Source organism: Rhinolophus ferrumequinum, chromosome 28, assembly GCF_004115265.2.
Source record: "Rhinolophus ferrumequinum isolate MPI-CBG mRhiFer1 chromosome 28, mRhiFer1_v1.p, whole genome shotgun sequence".
Lineage (NCBI taxonomy): Eukaryota > Metazoa > Chordata > Mammalia > Chiroptera > Rhinolophidae > Rhinolophus > Rhinolophus ferrumequinum.
This window is the reverse complement of record NC_046311.1, coordinates 14,870,122-14,891,569: the sequence shown is the minus strand read 5'-3', so window position 1 is coordinate 14,891,569 and position 21,448 is coordinate 14,870,122. Positions and strand designations below refer to the sequence as shown.

Here is a 21,448-nt window from a genome sequence, read left to right as displayed (position 1 = left end):
GGTCTGGACCAAACCTGTGGTGTCTCCAAGGTGTGCCTGCGTGACAGAACAGGTCCTCTTCACATGCACTGCAAGATGGCACGGACCAAACTCCAAGGGCCACCATGTCAGCAGAGCGATGCAAGGAAGAATGTTTTCCTTCCAAAAGCAGAAAAAAGGACCAGAAATTATTTAAAGTTGGTCCACAGACCAGACTGTGCAGATAACAAGACTCTGAACACACTACCCAGTTTTTACAGCACAACTATCTGTCATGTACATCAGACTCAATTTTATCTAATCTCCTCAGCCAAGGAAAGTGCGGCTACTTTATGGTCCTTACCTGACAGTGACCATCAATCCTTTACCACTACACACCACGGAACTTTAGTGACAGCGACTGTAGTCATTTGGAATTCCCTTTTCCTTGGGAGATGATCACTCGAAAGGCCATGATTTAGAAGATGGAAATGGTGACATACGCACAACCTCTGTGGAAAAATCCAAGAAGAAAATAGTCAGCCTGTCAGTCTTACGTTAGTAAGGCGTGACCACCACTCTGTAACTGTAATGCTTTACAATTTAACTTCTACCATCAATAAGGGAATCACTCAAGTCGTAGGTGAAACCTCAGCAGTAAAACCTAAACGTCTTCTCCATCTTCCTTTTACAAGTAATTTCTTTGTTCTATAACCAACTCAAACTGGCCCTGGATATCTGGGCATTCCCTAACGCACTGCACTGGAAGAGAATGTCGGCTCCATTCCTCGTTCAACATATCACTAAGTGATACAGTTGGATACAATCGTAACTTGTACTTTATTTGTGTGTCAACTATATTTTAGAGCGTAACACAGCTTCTCTCAGATATGAATTCCTCTGTCTCCCAATACCCAGCTGTGCAATTATTTAAAAAACGTGTATAAGTACTTACTCACCAGTGGAATGATGGCTGTTCCAGCGTTGGGTCATCGCCTCTGACCACACAGCCACAAGGGCTCCGTATAAAAGCTGCTCAACTGAGGTCAACTTCCTAGATAAAGCAGTCCCTCCTGTTCCCAACGCTGACTCAGCGCCACCATTTTCCTTCTACTGCTGGCCTTACAAGGCACAGTGAAGGGCAGGGCGCCATGTGCGAGTCTTAGCTCGATCACTGGACCCCTAGATCAAGAGTTTCCTGTGTGTAAAGGTTATTACCCAACAGCAGTCAACGCCCGAAGTCAGAGTTAGGAAACTGAAACAAGTCTCACAACCATTTTATCGTAAGAATGAAAGAGAAACTTATTTAAAGGAGTTGCTTAACTAGATTTTCCTCATCCATAGTAACTTTCAGGTGGGAAAAATCTGGGTCTTCCCCCTGACCTCAACAGAACCAATGGGCAAAGAATGCACAACAGTACCTCGCAGTTTAATTGCTCTATGCATTTATTAGCGAATATGAATGCAGCAGAAAGGGGACAAAAGCTCACACAAACACTCTACAGTTTCACAAGACGCAGTGCAGGTCAAAGTGACTAAGGGTCAATAGTATCCTAGGGTCTCGGTGGGCGCATTCCGGGAGGAGGTGGGCCTGCAAAAGAGGAAGCGAAATGCCATGAGGCCATTAGAAAAAGAACATAAATCATCAGGGACCTGTTGGCACACTGGCCCATGCATACCCACTCACCTCTAATTCCCGGTGGAGGGGGCCTCATTCCTGGAGGGGGCATGCCTATGGGCGTCCCGCGGGTGGGGGGAAGCCCAATCGGTGGGCCCATGGGTGGTCTCATACCAGGTGGAGGAGCCATAATGCCTAGAAAAGAAAGATGGCGGACACGAAGATTCATACATCAGCTTGGCTAAGGTGGTAGGACTAAACCCAAGATAACGTTTAAAGAAATGGGCCCAGATACCAAGTAGAGAGTTGAACAATTTCTCCTTGGCCGTTACTATGTAAGCCATCCTCAACCCAAACACATCCAAAGCCTTTCGATTAAAAGTCAGTTTATAAAAATGGGAAACACACTACAAGCGCTTGTTAGGTACTGAGGCTGGGTACCTAACACTCAGTACCCTCTTAGTGAGTGTTTACTCATCACTCAAGATGAGACAGTCTTTGTACAGACCTACGCCTGCACCTGAAAACCAAATTCTTTGACATTGCCCGTGTTGACCGATCGCTCACCTGGAGGTGGGGTGGCTCGGCCCACAGGTGTGGGGGGCGTGCCCCGACCTGGGGGGTACTGCGTCGGGGCTCCAGCAATGCTGGCCGTAGCAGCAACAGCTGCAGCTGCCACTGTGCCTCTTCCCTGGGGGGTCATTACCTGACAAGGCAGGGTCAGAGAAACAGGTCAGGCACAGCCTCACGCTATTCCAGCCCAGAAAGCAAATGGTTGATCGGGGCCTATGAAATAGAATAATGATCGCAATTGTGTGCATCTCCCGCTGATCTCATTTAAAAACCTTGGCCCGTGAACTTCTTTCACCTTACACCCAATATGCTCCCTTTTACACTAACAAGGCTTTTTGCATTTTCTCAACTGTGCTTTATCCACTCATATTCTCTGTACTCACCAATGGTGGTAAGTTACTCTTATCAAGGTGGCTTTCATCTAGTCCCTTGCTAGGGTATATTTGTCCCTCAGTTCCTTCTACAGCATATGACGCTCACACAGCATAGGATGGATGCTCAGGCTCTCCCAACAACATAAAACCTTCTCGTTTCCTTACCTGTTGGGATGGTCCCCCAACCCCTCGCACAGGGCCTGCTAACCCAGCAGGAGCCTGGGGAATGGGAACCCCAGCTGGTACCCCTCTGCCAGCAGCCCGGCCAACGCCAGGGCCCCCTGCAGCTCCAGCCAGTGGCACACGAGCAATGCCAGTCTGAAACACAGAAATTACAACTTGAAATCACAGGCTTTACCAAAGCTATTAATAATCTAAAATTATTCTCCAATATCCCTCCTTCCCACCGCTTTCCCACACCACCTCTCCCATATTCCGTATTCGGAAAAGTGGCCAGGTGCAGCACGGAGGTGTCTGCACAGGAAACGCCCAGCTCAAATAGTGAGCACACACCTATTCACGGCCCTACCCCCACCCAGGCAGTCCCCAGCTCACAGAATAACTCCTCAGAAAGCCCTGAATCCAAACTGAGGGCAAGCAGGAGCGACAGCAGGTGCTGGGCACACTACATGATTGACAGAGGTGCCCTGTGCTGGGCCTGCTGTTCTGCCTTAGCCACCACCTTGCCCAACCTGATGACCCTCCCACGGTGATGTCCCACCCGCGGGCTTACATCTTTCGGGGGTGGCCCCTCCACCGTCATGGAGACCAAGTTCTCCCCACGCAGCAACACCAGGCCCAGCACCCGCTTCTCCTCCCGCTCCGGCTGCTTTGCATTCTTTGGCCTAGACAGCAGAAGTGAATTTTAGAACAAGCTTGGACTCACTAGCTCAGTAACATATTTACAAATCATTAAGTATCAATTAAGACAATAACTGATGCCAAGATGGTCATGCTCAGTTCACACACACACACACACACACACAAAGACTAGAACAGCTGATATATAAGGGTGACTGGTAAAGATCTTTTCCTATTGAAATTCAATCTTCCAGAATGTTCCTTCAATGTTATACTATAGCAAAACTAATGTCTGAAAGACGGATGCAAGTGACATGGCTCAGGCTTTGAAGATAGACAAACTGAAACCTGTTTTCATGATAAGATGGGAAGCGCAATTTACTAAATTATTTTTAGCTACATAAGCAAATCTTGATGACAGACAACTGAAATGAGATGGGGTCAGCAGTAAGCAATGAAGGACTCCAAATGGTAAAGAAGAAAAAGGTTGGAGTAACCGTCACCGGTGTATTCACAGCCTTGCCACTGACTACGTATCCGTGGGAAATTAAAGATAAAGAAACTGTGATTCTAGTTTCCTCAGCTGTCAGCAGCAAAAATCACACATATGTGAGGCTTCTAACACCTACTACACACCTACTACTACAGGTAACAGCAAAGAACAAAATGCTGTTTAACAGACTCCAGAAAGTACTATCAGAGACTAGCCATCACGTACAACTTAAAACCACTCAGGTGAAATTGTCCCTGTAACTTGTGAGAAAGGTGAACAGAGAAATTGAGAATATGCCCAAAGCTCTTTTCAACTGCCTTTAGTATTTATCAACATGGTAGGGATTTTTTTTATTCTTGTCAGTAAAAAAGTGGGTTAAACAAAAAAATACTATTGAAGCATCCACTGTCCTAGAACTTCTGAAATGATCCAACATATTGTGCAGGAAGGAGACTGAATAGACAAGAGGGAAGGAGAAAGAGTATCTTTTGCTTTCTCTTCAAATCTGACCGAGAAGAACAGACTTAAGAGTACAGTGCGCAGGAAAAGCTGGGCATCACCTTCCCCCTTCTATTTAAAAACCTAAGTGAAGTGGGCAAATTAAACTTCTGGACAGGGTGTTATTCACGGTGGGGACCAAGGAAATCAGGCCAAGGCTGGGGATGATGCCCTGTAGGTTGTGCTCCTGGGCAAAAGCCTGGGATGAAGTCAGCTTGAATGTCCAGAGACGTGACAAGCTCCGACCCAGACAGCCTGAATGAGATTCAGCTGAGCGCCAGGAGGACGAGCCCGAGATGTGCCCGGTTCTGTGTGCTCCGTGCGGAAGGGCCAGCAGTACCGCTGGAGGGAGCTCCCAGCCCCAGCGCACGGAGGTCCGCGCCTGCTGAGCAGGCGGAGGCGGCTCCTGGAGAGACGGGCGGATCACGGGGACTGTGGGCCTATGAACAGCTACCGCGGTGATTCAGACACCAGGCACGCAGACGCTGGCGGAGCGGACGCCTGACCCGCGGGTCCCAGCGCCTCCACCAGGAAGACCCACTGTCACCCTTACCACTTCTGCCGTCTGGAGGAATGTCACAGAAGCCAACCTGTTAACAACAGGTCCCGATTTTTAAAAGGGACATAACGCAACTGGATATGCTGTAGTTTTATCCCCGGCTCGTGACTAACCAGTAGTGGGGACAAGCTCTAGGGCTGCAGGCGGGCCCAGGCCCCAGAGGTGGCCAGGAAGCGGGGCAGCAGGGCGGCCTTCACTGGCCTCCAGACCACCTTGGTCCTGCCCTGCCTCTCCCTCGAGCTCCTTATCCCACCCCCCCAAACCGTCCTTACTTGATCTTCCGGAACTCATCACAGTCGCAGAGGATCAAGTTCATATGCTTGTCAAACGCCTTGAAGGTGCCGATGAAGATGCGGCCGTCCTGCAGGATGCACCTCATCCTGTAATCGATGTGCTGCAGCATCTTGCTGCTCTTGCCCACAGTCTGCGTGCGTGGGGACAGCCGTCAGCATCTGCACCCAACCAACCCCCCACTCCAATCCCACCCGCTCTCTCCTCCCCTCGTCCCTCTGCTCCAGCATTCCACCACGCTGCCCAAATCTGTACCCAGGATCACTGCCCTCTCCTCTTTGGAGGCCCCACTTCTCATAACCCTTCCCGTCTGGTCTGCCATCATCCAGCTCTACTTCCCCACCATAGAGTGAATCCCACGCCCAGTTCCCTCTTGGTGTCCCATGTTCTAATCCCTCGCCCCCCAATTCTCACCCCAAATCTCTCCCTCCTACAGCACACTGGCCCTGTGGGCTCCTCCTTTCCCCCTAGACAACTAGCCAAATCATGGGACACTCCTCCTTCATCAAAATCTTTGCCAACTCTCATCAACCCAACTCAATGCAATGCCTCCATCCTAGTTCTCACCCCACTACCCATAGTATTCAGAATGTGGATCAGTGTTTTCTCAGATTTCATTCTTTCATTTTTGTCCCACTCAGGAACACTTTTATCCTTATCACCCACTCCACTGAAATTTTAATATGCAGACATTCTGTTTCTGTTTACATACTGTGGCCCTTTGCAAGACCAGAAACCACTGTAAAATCTAAGATTCTTCCCACTTCTCAGAACCAGTTTTCGCCCCCGTGGGCTACCCTTCCTGTTGAGAATACATGTTCTAGATTAGGTAAACTGTAACAGAACCCCGGCACTGATTAGGACACCGCTTCTGTCTCCACAATGCTTGCCTTTGTTCTATCCAGTCCCCAAGCTTCAAGCCTGATTTTATGTCTATTGTAACCTGAGTCCCTCATCTGCAGGATGGTCCCTTACCACTGTCATCCTGACCGAAACCTCTCCCATGTATTGGCTCACTTCCTAAGATCCCTCCTGAAGATGTTTTCCAAACCATTTTACCACTGAAACAGGACAACAGATATGGCTCTTCTCCAGCTGTTACTCCATTAAATGAGACACCATCTCTACAGACTGACTCCTATTTCTACTACTAAGAGCCCTGAACCACCCCACATGTTGGCAAACCATTATGTTGGGCCCTTAGAACGCTTCTCACCCCTCTGCCCTTACACACATCTTACCATGATTGCTGTCCCAGCAAATCCAATGTCCACAATAAAATTTCAGGATCCTTAAGACCTAAGGGAAGGCTACAGATAAAGGTATGACGCAGGTTCTGCTACAAAGAATGCAAGCTGGGGCAGAAAGCTTCCAACAGTAGGTGGAGCCTGCAGAGGAAAGCATGAGCTAGCTGCACTGCAATCCATGTTTTTAAAACGCACAATCTTGCACGAGAATCACATGATAGACATATTCAAAAACACCCCCCACCCATGTTCCCATCTCCACCAAGCGATCACCAAATTTCACTTTTCCCTCACCTGAACTCCCGTATTTTGTGCACCTAGGGTTGATGAAGTTGGTTTTTCTTTTTAAGTACAGTCGGTATACAACACTACATTAGTTTTAGGTGTACAACAGTGCATCATTATCTGTACACCTGACGATGTGATCACCCCACTAAGTCGAGTCTGTCACCATGCAGTGATCACATTCTCGACTACATTTCCCTTCAGCTTTTCCACCCCCCCCCCACACACACTCTTGAATTTTGTTTTACACAGAAATTCTCCAATGTTTCAAAAATAAGCTTCATTTTCCATTGCCAAAATGTAATGTTTTTTCTTTTTATCCTTACTCAGGGCAGTGCTTCATTCTCTGGTCCCAAGTTAAGTTAAAACTAAGTCCTCTCAACTCAACTTTGTCATATCCTTAACTTTCCCCATCAGAATTAAGGATATGACGAATTAATTAAGAATTAATCCTGAGTTAGTTCTAACTTTTGCTTCTTAGCTGAAAACCTAAATGTTTTCAACCTCAATGTTTCCTTGCCCCCACTCCCACACAGCCCCCTTCAAAATGATGCTACGTAATCTTTCTTCCCCAGGAACCAAATGTATGCTCACGTACATGCTTAACACGTCCTATGTTAAAAGGGGACACACAACTATGGAATGCTTACGTGGACATGTGGGCAACTCTAAATAATCAAAGGAACACGTCATAACAATGTTATGTCCCCCAGCACACTAACAAAAGTTTCTATTAAGTATGGTAATCAAACCTAGCCCAAATTGGTAAAGGGTCTCAAACCGATCATTATAGTCAAAAAACAAAACACAAATCATATTACTTTTGAATGAGCATTTGGGTTTATGCATAAAAGTAGCCCGGTATCGTAAGCAAAGTCTAATATAATTGTACTTTTAACAATGTAAACATTTCCAATAAGATTATTCTCCATTATTTAAGAGAAAATTTGCAAACAGCAAAGTAAGCTGGTTAATACTAAATCATCTATTTTGGGAAATGAACATGAAATCATTTCAATGAAGGGTTATGAATGACAGCAACACCAAAATAATAAAGTGAAAGAATGTTTTAAAGACAGTTTTCCATGTAGTACTATGACACTGATCAGAAGAGAACATAAATGATAGGAAAGAAATCTCAGCAAGGGTGTCACGATGTAGAAGGGATGTTTCCCTATAATTACCAAAATGTGATGCCAGTTAAATACACTTTTATGACATAGACGGTATCGGACTGTTTAAAACAAATTCCTGATTACTACTCAGAATATCTCCCAACCTTTGTCTTCCACATGCAAACTCATGCCTGGTTTGTGCGGTATTTCCTGCAAATCACTGTAGCCATCCCCGTCCCCACTCCTCTCACACCTTAGGATTGATTATAATGGCCACACATGTGCCTCTTCTCCCATCTACCCACCTATGTCCTCAGATGCAAGAACATCAGGGATATCCCCATGTCTGGCATCCAATATCTATACATAAATTAATGTTTTACATACAATTGATTATGTAAAGATCTATTCTAATCTAGACTAAACCTCCACCCCGATAAATGTAGTTTGTGACCCAAACTCACTGAGTAAATTTAAGGCCTATGATTTAGATGTTCTGAATTCTGACAGGATTCTCTACAGGGCAGAGTCTAAATCCAAGAATATTTGGTATAGGTGGGACTCCTTAGCAATTTCTATTTTTATAACATTATATATCTATTAATAAGGTTTAGGGTCCATGCCGACAGAAGCTAAATCAAGTGGTGGCCTGAACTCGGGGTACAATGGGGAATGTATGTAAATGGATAGAAAGGATCTTCCTTGGATAATGGAAAGTCCTAGAAGTTCTTTGTGGCAATGGTTGCAAAATTCTGTAAATTTACAAAAAAAAGAAAAGAAAAATCACTGATTTATACACAGGTGAATTTTATGGTATGTAAACTATACATCAATAAAGCTGGTTTTAAAAAGCAAATGGTCAGGACCTTTAAATAACATACAAAGTTTGTACAATTGCTTTTTCCATTGCCATTAGTAAACAAAACCAAACCAAGAGCTGCCCTTCCAAAAGGCTGCTCTTATTGGAGCACACGCCCCGTCCCATCCACAGTGGGGACGTGTTTGCTGCAGACAACGAGCCACAGACAGTGATTACTAGGAAGAACAGTAGAGCTGGATGCAGCTTTTCAAGATTTCATTGAAAGGAAATACATGGACTCACAAGGTGTCCCATATAAGGAATATCGTAATGGGAATGAGCATCAAATGTGCATTGAAAAGGTGGAAATTCGTAGTCCAAGTTTACAACTCAGAGACAAAGCTTTCACCTTCCGGTGTCTGAAAGATGTGACAGCACTGATGTTCCCGTGTGGCCCATTTCAATGCTCTACCCTACTTCGCAGTGCAGTGAACACACACCTACCAGCCCTAGTTCAGCACTAGGTCTAAGAAACCAACAGGCTGAAACGTGGTTTCCTCGTAAAATGGATCAGAATCAAAAGGAAAGGCTGTTCAGTCCTGTGTCGTCCATCACCTAAATTGTCTAAGGTTCCAAACCCCACCCACACCTGCTATGTGCTGTTTCCCACTGATCAAGTATAAGAACGCACCTGGGGATTTGAGTCATGACCTGAAGACCTAGAAATGAGGACATGGACATGTAGTATTATATACAAAATAATCTGTAGAAGAGATACACTTTTCACTCAGAACTCGGAATAGGGGTTTAAAAAGGCCTTCCTTAACAAGACGGCCTTAAAATTTAAGAAGTTATCTCTCGTCCCTAAATGTTCCTTACTTTGGAGAGGAAAAACAAGATAACCCTTTGTAGAAAGATCAGCTTTAGCTCCACAGCTAAGGAGAATGAGATGCTTCGAGGGGAGGACAGAGGAGCATGACATCGCGCTGCACTGATGTATCAGCAGTTACGGTATATACCCGCACATCACAGGGCACTAAATGACCTTGAGGCAATAAATGACCCCAAGTCTCTGACTCAAACATCCTGGGATCCCTCCTCACAGAAGTTCTCAAACCTTTGCGAAGTGTGGGCTTTCAAATGATTAAACTATACAAAAATATAAAGCTCCTCGAAGTCAAAAGATCACATGGTCAGACTTGGCCAAGTCACATACAAGAGATGAGCCATTGTGGAATAATGGTGATACATTCGCGCTCGGTCAAATCTGGTAAAATCACACACCCTCCAACAAAAACCGTGAAAAAAGTTTAACAAGAAAAAACAAATACACAGAAAATATTCATCCACAAACAATGCCAGTTAAAACTACGTAAGACAATTTTTGGATCTGTTTATCGAAAATAATAAAGACACCAAAGGTGGGACTGAGGAATTCGCACCCTAGGACTTCTCGATGGAACTCACCCTGCTGATGACGCTGTCAGAAAGCCATGTAACAAAACATTTAAGAGTCATACTAATATTTTACAGCCTGCAGCCCACAACTGGATCCTTACCCTATTTTAAGAAACTAAATATTATCTTTTAAAATATAGCATATTAACAGCACAGCAAACCAGAGAAAATAAAAACACAAGTACGAGAAAAGTAAATCATAAATGAACTAGCATTTATTCATTATAAATTATGAGGACTGTGAAATAAAATGAGGAACATTCATGGTATACATTCAAGTGAAATAAATAGAAAATAAATTAGTTTAAAAGATTCCAACTAGTGTATTTTCAAAACAAACAGAAGTGGGCAAAATAAAATTCAACCTCATGCTGTGGTTGAAACCTGGGTATAGGAAGTTTCTGGTTTACTTTTCCATTTTTCTTGACTGTCACTCACATGCTTTCAATTTCTATAATGAAAAAGGAAATGTACCAATTGTTAAAATGTCTTTAAAACCACCCATCTGCATGTACACCAGACGTGACATGATTCTTAGACGGGACCCTCATCCCGGAAACGTACTGACTCCCTGCTCAGTAATGGCTGCCTCACACACAGTCCTGCTTGAGCCCTTTCTCCCACCTTCTGCAGCATCCTCACTCCCCCACTGGCTCCTCCCTGGTGTTTTCATCCTTACATGAGCTTTTCTAAAGACAGGTCAGCTAACTTTGTCTTTTAAAAGGTAAGATAATAAATATTTTACGCCTTGCCTGCCACTGTAGTGCCAATACAGCCATATGCAAATAAATGGACATGGCCGTTTGCCAATAAAACTTTATTTACAAAAACTGGCAGTGAGTGGGTCAGATCTTTACTACCCCGCTCTAAAATAATAGTATTAACTAGTACCATTTAGATAAAACTTTGAGACTGCAGTAAAATATAACATCAGAAAATTAGATGGCCCTATTTGCAGACTGTACTCCATGATTTAAATATCATATTTAGGAACTTAAAAGAGTACGTGAATTGCACTGAGGAGCCAAAAAATTCCTGTTAAAAAAACAACTGTGCACTTACTCATGTAAGACTGTCCTTACTCTGGGGATAGGGATAATGATCAGATTCCATTGTTTGAAAGCAATTCCACTGTCTTACAATCAAGTCCGGGCAACCACTGAAAAATGCTGGGTAAGGAATTCCGCAGGAGAGGGTTTTTCTCAAAAAAAAAAAAAAAAAAAAATCTCCTTTGCTTTAAAATTCAAAAATGGTGCCCATAAACAGGCCGAATTAATTTGAGTTGAGGGATAACATTTTAAACAGAAATAAAGAAAATCTAAAAGAAAACTCATCTATAAACCCCATCCTTCTCTGTTTCAGTTTCTAAAAAGTATCTACTAAACCCTTTTTATTGAGGTCATACAAATCTTAAAAAAAAACAAAGTCATAAAGGAAAAACAAAGTATTAAATCAGAATCAAAATCTGAACAGCTTTTTCCTAAATACGTAAGCAACCAACATAAAAAGAAAAGACAGACTGCAAATAAATCTACATCACATTGAAAAGTCATGAAAAATATCTTTATTACATTGCCAGCTGATTCAAATACATTGGTGAAAACAAAAAAAATGTGAGAAAAAGACAAAACAAAAAAGGAATAATTAGTAAGTAAGTATGGGAAAATATTTAGCTTCTTATTTGCTAATGAATGTGATATATATTTATAATTCAGTAGGCACAAGTGATAGATCATTAAAATAACCAGTGCAGGTCAAAGTGTATTGTAACCGACACTCCATTTTTTCAAGGCAATGAAGACTGATTAATAATATAATACTTTTTGTAATACAATTTAGAAAATGTACCTTGAGCTCATATTCCTTGATTCAATTTACTTGCACAACTGCATGAGGAAATAATCCTGTTTTATGCAAAGCAATTCACTGAAGCTTTATTCAAACTACCAGCAGAAAAATGAAGTCTCTCACAGAAGGGAGTTAGAAAACATTCATTAGCAGAATATTCAGCAGCCATTTAGAATGAAGTTCATTTTCCATGTAATGTTAGTTTGAAAATCAATACAAGTTAAGTATGAATAGAACTACCTAAAAAGCACGCAGTACAATGAAATGAAAGGAATACAGAAACATGACGAAGGTACAGAGAGAAGCAGTCAGGTCTCGCTTTTACTTTTTTTAACTTTCTGCAATCTGCTTATTGCATGAAGCTTTTAAGGAAAGGAAATTCCTTTACCAACACATCCCAGATAATGATGTGACCTCCAAACACCCTACTCTAAGGATTTCTTTACTCCTGCTCAGGACTGATCAGTTCTAACCTGGATTTCCGCTTGGAGTCCGCTACCTGGGATGTGCCAAGACCACTTAACCACCTCTTGGGGTCTCGGCTAAGAACGCCTGCCTCAGTTCGGCCTGGAAATCCACAACAGGTACTTGCTGCTGCTGAGATCGCCTCGGGTACAGCTGACACCTACAGCAAAAGGACAGGACACATGCATGAAAAGACATTTGCTATGTGGCTAGCAATATGGAAGCAAACACAGAGACCCTTACATTTAAAGGGGTCCTCACTTAGGGTGACAGCATGACATCACCTTATGAAGAAATTCTAAATCAGGAAACAGGGGCCTGTCTCTGCACACAGGGAGCTGAGGGATACTTACCCACTTGGGGACTATTACCAAGGAAGTTAAAACACAAAAAGAAACCAACCAAGAGCTCTTCCTGTGGAAAAATCACTAGTGCCATATCCATTACTCACTTTCGAAACTTCCTATCTGGAAAGTTCTTTAACCCCAAGCGAGGGGGCTGGGCCTTGTGGAGGCATTCCCATTGAGATATTAGGCTGTCCTCCAAGCCCATCCTGCTGAGATGTCACTAGCTGAAACAACGAATTCCAGGATCCAGGTTCAGGTTCTCAAACTATGTCAACCATCCATTAGTAGGGAATTCCAAAGACAGATCCCTATGGATCAGTAATCTGGCAGATCCCTATGGATCAGTAATCTGGCAGTGAATCTGAACCTCAGGATAAGGAAGAGATGTATGAAGTTACAAACAAGACAGGCACGAAAAAAATAATTCACCAGCAAGTCTGCCCTTGTTGATTAAGCATATACCTATATAAACACACATACATATGCATGTACATGAAAATATTCAACAGCAATTAGATTTGGAAATGGGGCTGTGATAAAACGTTTTCCACTATTTTCCGTACTTTTTCAGTAACATTTGTAACATTCTGTGATATAATAAAGAATTAGATTGGACTTTGCCCATGGCTCCCAGATCCTTTAAAGCCCTAAATTTAGCCAGTGTTAGGAGAGCCTGTGTTATTCACTGCAAGCCCTCTGGCTCACACCTGAGTTAATGCTAAGACCACGCCTCCTCCAGATCCGAGGAGACAGGACCTGGCCAGGCCACAAAGACCAGGCGGGGCTTAGAGGGTTGGGACTGGGCGCCTGCCCTCCTTGGAAGGGAAGGGAGCTGGGAACTGTATGTGACAAATGTCCTGTCCATCATGTCTAGGTAACGAACCGCTGAGAAGAACTCTAGACACCCAGTTCTCTGCATACACACTGATGTGTGGACAACCCATCACACGCGGAGGGTCACATCCTGGGAGTCTTCCTCTGGCTCACCCTGATTTGTATCCTCTGTAATAACATCACAAGCACAGTGCTTTCTTGAGTTCTGAGTCACCCTAACAAAGTATGGAACCCGAGGGAGTTGTGGAAACCAAGTGCATCCAGCTGTCATGAAGGGTGGGTCTAGAAACGCTGGTGCTCACAGCTGGTATCTGAACTGAAGGTGAGCTTGTGGTGGGACGGTCTCCTTGACCTGTCACGGTCCCCTTGACCTGTCATGGCTGCACTAACTCCAGGCACTATGACTGCTCACGCCTTTCCATTTCCCACTCCAATCACTGAATTCAGTCTTCACTCGGACATTGGCAGTTCCAGTCCTTTCATTACAAATTAGCAACTAAGTCTTTAAGCTAACAAGGTTCTAAAAAGTAAGTCAGCCAAAAAAAGTTTTCTTTGCTTCTGGAACTCCTATTGCAGTGTCCCTCTTGAGTTTACAATGAAGAAAACCAACTGAAGACTAAGGTAAGATGGAGAAAATAAGATGCAATACAAATAGCATTTACTTTATGAAATGCAAAGTATAAATTTAGAAAGACATTTGAAGGAGAGCATAAAATAGATCCAGAAGACTCTCCAGCCGCAATTTGGTGATACAGCTACTGGAAGACAGCATACCATCAATTCCCGGAGTGTGAATCAATGAGCCGCTATTAATACCTATTGCTGGCCTGGGATGTTTGGTCTGCATATTGTTTCGGTTTTTGGTTTGATGCTGCCTAGCATAAAGGCTCTAACAAAATCCACAATCTATGATGGGACCTTTATCCACTAACAAAATATACCCCCAAGAGCCCCTCCCAACCCACATTTCAACCACAATATCTAAACCATCTCAAGATATTTTTAGATTGGCGTGGGGGGCATTGTACTTTTCAAAACTCTGACGTTACAAAAGCCTAAAGGGGAAAAAAGATATTACCATGTAAAATAAAATTAATAGGCAAATAGTAAAAGGATAATTATGTAAATTATTCACCTTTGCTTTGTATTTGGGGATGGGATGCTAACAGCAATCCTTTACCAGTCTTTAGAACTGGTACCCACACAATTCCTCAGAAATACTGATTCCCCGTCCCTACGCTTTGGGAAAAGATGGCGGGCGGATGGATGATTGTTACAGCAAGCACTCAGACTGTAGGGATTAGGGATTCTAGTCCAGACAGACTCCTGAGCACGTGTGTCATTATGCAGGAGTTAAGGCATAGTCACACCGCTTACCCATTCCTATAGTGACTCAAAGTAGAAAGGTGACTGTCAGGGAAATGACACTATTTCCCCACCTGAAAACTCTCCTTATATCCTTTCCACAATTCAACACCCTGCAGTATTCATACGTAATCTACACAGCAAAGGTCAGGAAAATGAAGTTATTTCTTCTTCGAAACCAACAATACCTAAAGAAGGTTTCAACAAGATGAGGGTGAGCTCACCTGTTGTCCTGGTCTGGTCCACACTGACGCTGCACAGGAGAAAGGCTCCAACAAAACAGGACAAACGTGACTGACCTTTATTACTAGCAGTCAGCAGCCCTCTCCAAAGGGCCCCCCATAACTCCTCGAGGACACCCCAATAAGACACCCAATAACTACCTCGAGGTATTTCCAGAGATGTGGGTGGGGGCATGGCCCTTTTATCAATAAAAATACTGAAGTTACAAAAGACTAGCTGGAACATAAGACATCATCATATAAAAGAAAATTAATAGACAAATAGACTATTATAAAAGACTCTACAGACATATTATAGTATATATAATATTCACTCATAAAATACTCCTTTTCAAAGTAATTTCCAAAATGAAAATGTAGTAAAAGAATAAACTCAGAAGCATAAGTAAGAGAAATCGAGATGGGGAAATCTTTAGCCTCAACAGTAATTTAAAATGTGCAAATAAATATATTGTCATTTTTCACATATGAAATGAGCAAATAACAAAAATAAGACACTAACTGCTATCCACTTTTTATAATTTTTATAAGCTTTAAGATTTGAGGAAGTAAAATAAAATGCAAATATTAATCTTAATTTTGATGGTCTTATCTTGTTTGTAACAGCTAAGAAATGCAAAAAACTTAAATATCCATTAGTAGGCTACTGATAAATTATGCTGTTACACCACCACACACCATCATTTGTAATATAACTAAGGGGGATTTATGTGTTGACATGGAAAGATTCCCCAAGGCAGTTTAAAAACAATGAACCTCATGTAGGTAAACAAATCACCAAATGCCTGTCCCATCCCACGTGTACACACAAGAATGCACAGGGAAACATCAGGTAAGAAGGCTTACCCCTGGGGATGGAAGGAGAAATGGACCAGTGGAGACTTGAAGTAGATACTTTCTATCTCAAAATTGTGTTTTACAAAGAGACTATATTCATGTATTATTAATACTTGCCATTTTGAAAAATAAGTTAAAACAGCTTTAAATAAAATTTAAAAAAATTGCTACCCACTAAAACTGTCAAGATTTGTGGTAATACCAAAATGCTGAAGATTCAACGTATACTCAATCTGTATCAGGTCATTAAAATGTGTATTTTTAATTAAAATCTCCCTTCAGAAAACCTAAATGTAAAACTGTGTGTACATGTGTATATATCTTAAATAAGGGGAGGGAAAAAACATACGCATTTCAAATTTTAACTGGATAAATTCATTAACCTAAAAATAAAAATCTAAATATTGCAGAGCAAGCATGGATACAGAAATTAACATGCCTTCGGTGTACAGAACATTTTACAAGCAGAGAAAAAGTTATTTGGTAAAATGCAAACAATAAAGGAGACATAATGTAAATATAAGTATGTCGAAGGATGTAGAATTTTATAAAGATAAAAGCCACCTATTCAGGTACGGAAAAAAGAAAATACATTTTACTAAAATTTTAACCTAAGTTGAATTAATTTAGAACAACATGATTCATGATGACGTCATTGCTTTTTGGCTACATCTTCTATATATGTATGCTTCTATCATTAATTAAATTCATTTCGGTCCCTTCGCTGCATGATGTTTTGTTCCAATTTGAAGGATTTTAACCTAAATCGGTTCTCAACCCAGACTGTACTCACTCTTGGTTGCTCAGTGAGGCTGTCCTCCTCCGTTTGACTTGGACCTCCACCTCTGGTACGTGCTGTTCTGTAGTCCGTCTCAAGTGTAAGCGGTCCCTGAAGCAGAAGAGGTATTCATAGAATTCATCAGTTATGAAATAACCATTTTCTAAAGGTTATATTTAGAGCTGTATTTAATATATGATCGCGTTTTAGTGTTCATAATCTAATTAAAACAAGGTACAGTGATATACTATATCGATAAAACTGGGATGGGGGAGGAGAACCAAGGTAAATAAAATGGTAGGTCTTTATCCTCCAATAGTCAGGTTCTATCCTAAAACCACTTTTTTCTCCCTTTAGGAGCCCTGTAACATCAGAAAACCTGGGGGGAAATATCAGAAAATTAAGCAAAAATAAAGTAACATTTCCATTTATATTCACATATATATAAATCTATATACTTACAGATATATTCATATACACATTCTACTCATATACACATACTTCCCCAAAAATGGCAAAGTTGATTACAAAAAATGATTCAAAAAATATTTAATAGAACAGATTCCTTTGTAAAGTGGAATAAAAGATAAAGTTTCAATTACAAAACGTCTACTTAAGCAATCAATCTCCTGTGCAAATGCTGCTTCCTAGGATTTGCAAAATGAACCAACCAAAAAAAACAAACGAAAAACCCAAAAGGAATGCAAAAGCAAACAAAAAGCCAAGAAAACAGCTGCCGCCATGTTGTGATCTGCAGAACAGTTCACAAAATGGCTGCTTCAAGGTATCTGAGCAAGATATCTACCCCTTGGGTCATTCAGATCAGAAACTACAGGAATCACTCCTAAAACTGCAATTTAGAAATGCTTAATTAGAAAAACAGAACGAAAGGCATTTTACAAAAGTCATGAAAGGTAACAGTTCAAAGACAGAATCCAAAGGACATCCCCAAAGCAAACTGCCTGAACCCTAGCTATTTTAAAATTCAAGTTAGATTATGCAAAGTAACCCAAATTGTTCTATTGCTTCAAAAACTTTAAGGTTCTAATCAAGCAACAGCAAAGATCATTTTAAATATCATATATTTGTATGTACATATCAGATTTTTAAATGATAGAAGTCTACATTTTGATAATCTCCTTAACCTTTCATTACTAAATGATTTCTTAGATATGATACCTAAAGTACCTAAAGAGGGATAAATTCATAAACTGGATTTCACCAAAAGCAAAAACAAAAGTCTTAGCTTCAAAGGACACTATTAAAGTGAAAAAACAACCAGCAGGAGAAAAAATGTTTGAAAACTCACATAGCTGATGAAAGTCTATGGGAAGAACTCTTACAACTTAATAAAATGATGAAACTCAATTTAAAAAGGGTAAAGGACTTGAGCAGACTGCTTTTCAAAGATACACAAATTTCCATCAGCACACAAAAAAGGATGCCCAACATCATTATAGCCGTTAGGGAAACCAAAGCTACAAAAACAAACCACTTCACACCTCAGGAGCAGAGGGAAGATGTGGAGAAATTGCGAAGTGGGACTTAAAATGACATGGCCTGTGTTACTTCCTATAAACATTAACCGCCAGGAAGCATCGGACCCAGTAATTCCTCTCCTACTAGATGGAGTGAAATAAAAATCCATCAACTCGAGCATGAATGTGCCTAACAGCATAAATCATAATAAACAAAAAGTGCAAGCAACTTATGAATGGATAAACAATATGGCATGATACGTCCATACAATGTAATGTCATCCAGTCATAAAAAGCAATAAGGACTGATACGTGCAGCATGGTCTCACAAATATACTTATTAATACATACTAACAATACAATAAAACGGGAATCTCATGGACCTCTGCTATGTCACAGACCACTAATCAGGATGAATCGAAGTGTGCCTGAGGACATCCCATTACCAACAAACACCCATTAGTTCCTTTACCGCCCCCCTTCACATCAGTTGCTCCGTATTAAAAGGTCTGAGTTCAACTAAGGAAAGAATCAGTCAAAAACAATTTCCTAAATCTACTTTTTAAAAAGCTACAAGCAAAATCATACATGAATAGCTTCATTGTGAAAATATTTACATATATTCTAAATATATACACACATGCATGTATAATCTTAACTGCATTCCCTACCCAGAAACCAACATTTCAGAAAATTAAGCCTTTAAGGAAAAAATGTTGTTATAGGTACACAATGTTAATTTTGTTTCAAAATAATTTTAAAAAACATGAATCTGGCAATACACTGAGAAGCAAAAAGTGATGAGATCACACAATGTTTTCCCTAAATGTCTAATATTCTACCTCCCTATGTTCATGAAGCTCTGGTACCAGGCCAAATATTAACTGGGCAGGATGGAGACCTGGAAACCTGAGAGGCCTTTCTAGAAGGATCTGCCACACTGAGATCCTGGGCCTCAGTGAAAGGCTACAAAATGGCGGACCAGGGTGGTGCATGCTCACCTTGCAAAGGGACATATGTTCAGAAGGAACACCAAAATGTAAATATTTGAAGCGGTATCTTCATACAAGCTGGAAAAAATGCGCAAGTCATAAGCATCACAAAATTCCAGACTCCTGCTATTTTTAAAACTACTCGGAAAGAAAACAATTACAGAACAAAGCTTCCCAAGCTTCTGGGTTTACGTTTTTCTTAATTGCATTCCAACTCACCGACACCAGACATAATGGGTACGATAATGAAAGAGAAAAAGGCAAGCACACCAAAATACTGCAAAGGTAAACAAAATCCTTAAAAATGTCACCCAAAAAAACCAAAGTAGTGGAATACGGCATACAAGAATAGTTTACTTTATTATCCTTTCTCACCAAATTTTCGCAGTAGCTCCAACTTCAAAAATGATGGGTCAAAAGCATTAATTTTAAAATCCGATTAGAACAAGTATCAATTCCCAAATCCCGTGTACACCCGCAGACCTGCAGTATTCTACTTTTCTGACTCTGTCCTCCGCTGTTCTCCTTAAGCAAACACAATTTACAGCTCTCGGCTCCTGGGAGCCCCGGAGAAGCCCTGATCCCCCGATTTCAGGAAACCATCTATAAAGGTGGCATCATGAATGGAACATCGAGATTAAGAAATACGACAGACTCTTAAAGGCGATGCAGTTGTGGAATTATCCAACCTGGAAAGTGGAAATCAAAGGTTATAGGAAGGGGCGTGGTCTCAAGGATTACCTGAACACACTTTGAATATGGAGATCAATTACTCATAATACAACCTAAGGACAATCCACAGAAATGAAAAGGTGGGCCTAGTTTCTAGGGAATCCGAAAACAGATTTACCATTTCCTGCACCAGTGATGGAGGCTGCCTTAAGCAACAGGATGGCCTTACCTTTCTTGGCCTCCAGGCCCCCCATGTTCCTTCTACTGCGCCACAAAACAGCAAGGGCACAGAATGTACGCATCGCCCCCTGTACAAATCCCTGGCCTCATCGCCTTCCCTCCTCCACTGTGGTACCGTGGGGCGGGGGCGGCCACAAGGCAAAGGCTGAGCCAACGCTTGTCCTTCGTCCCCTCCCCAAACTGCAGCACAGCCGCTTAGGAGCAGCAGCTGTGACAGACAGGTGAAGGGGGTGGCTGCCAGCCCCACCAGACCGAGACTGCGCAAACCCCCTCCTTTGCTGCCCGCCCCACTGCGGGAAAGAGGTGGTGTCATCCCCGCTGCGCCTGCGCACCCCGAACCCGCACCCATCCCTACTGCGGCACTTTGGGGAGGGGGCAGCCGCCCACGCAGGCCCACCTCCTCCCCGGCACCGCGCTTTGGGGCGGGTGCAACTGACTTTCCTGCCAGGCTGGAGCGTCACAGACTGCGGCCCCTCCCCCACTGCGGCACCGGGGAGAGGGGGCAGCCACCCCGAACATCTGCAGTGGCAGCCATCTTTGGGGAGCCGCACAATGGCCGTGGCGCGGTACTGGAGCCTGGTGCGCACCCAAACCAGCCCGAACGCAGGGAAAATCAACCCAAACGAGAGATGGCCCTGCGGCGTCACACGCCAGAACCTGGCACGCACGTCGTGAGATGCATAAAGCAAGCACCTCACCCACCTCCCCAGTCTTCCGCCAGCGGCACAAAAGCGAGGGACGAGAAAGGAGTAAGCCGTGCAATGACCTGACCACTTCTGCAGCCGCCCCCTCGGCGGAGGGGGGTGCCGCAGAACCGCCGCAAACTCTCAAACTCGCAACCTCGAAGATTGCCGCTGGTCACAGAAAATTGCAAGTCCTCCCTTTCCTCAAATTGATGGCTGCGGGCCACAGACGGCCCCCCACGCCCGCCAGCGCAGACACCAGACAGGAGCCCCTTGCCCACGCCCCGTCTCTCCGCGCCCGGGCTGCCACCGTCATGGAGGCCACTTCACCGAGAACCCACCGTCACCATGTCACACTCGCCTGCCACTGCCATCACGGACACACCGCCGCCCAACACACCACTGCCTTCGTGGACCACCCCGCCACTCACATTTATCCCTCTGCCCCCTCCCCAAAATGACCACAATGGCGGTCACGCCACCACCCCACCCCAAAATCACTGCCAGGGCCATCACCCCGCCATCCCCTCCCCCAAATCACCACAAAGGCTATCATCCTGGTGGCCAGTCCTGACCACCACCACCACCACTATGGTCA

The 21,448-nt window shown here is 43.0% G+C and overlaps 1 protein-coding gene across 6 annotated transcripts; it reads right to left on the bottom strand.

Moving 5' to 3' along the window:
* Positions 1–1,380: 1,380 nt before the first annotated feature.
* SNRPN (small nuclear ribonucleoprotein polypeptide N) lies at positions 1,381–20,497 on the bottom strand. 6 transcript variants are annotated; one of them, XM_033100151.1, is made up of 8 exons: positions 12,417–12,543; positions 6,407–6,553; positions 5,147–5,298; positions 3,257–3,368; positions 2,689–2,841; positions 2,144–2,282; positions 1,646–1,771; positions 1,381–1,549 (listed from the first exon to the last, which is right to left on the bottom strand). In XM_033100151.1, exons 2-8 carry the CDS (start codon positions 6,407–6,409, stop codon positions 1,512–1,514), a joined length of 723 nt encoding a protein of 240 aa, XP_032956042.1. In that variant the 5' UTR covers positions 6,410–6,553; positions 12,417–12,543; the 3' UTR covers positions 1,381–1,511. The 6 variants fall into 6 exon arrangements, with proteins under 6 accessions (XP_032956042.1, XP_032956043.1, XP_032956046.1 ...); XM_033100152.1 differs by lacking the exons at positions 1,381–1,549; positions 1,646–1,771; positions 2,144–2,282; ... (1 more) ...; positions 3,257–3,368; positions 5,147–5,298 and adding exons at positions 15,153–15,197; positions 16,801–16,896; positions 20,157–20,495 and having other exon boundaries at positions 6,410–6,553; positions 12,417–12,542; XM_033100155.1 differs by lacking the exons at positions 1,381–1,549; positions 1,646–1,771; positions 2,144–2,282; ... (2 more) ...; positions 5,147–5,298; positions 6,407–6,553 and adding exons at positions 10,263–10,520; positions 15,153–15,197; positions 16,801–16,896; positions 20,157–20,497 and having other exon boundaries at positions 12,417–12,542.
* Between the last annotated feature and the right edge of the window lie 951 nt (positions 20,498–21,448).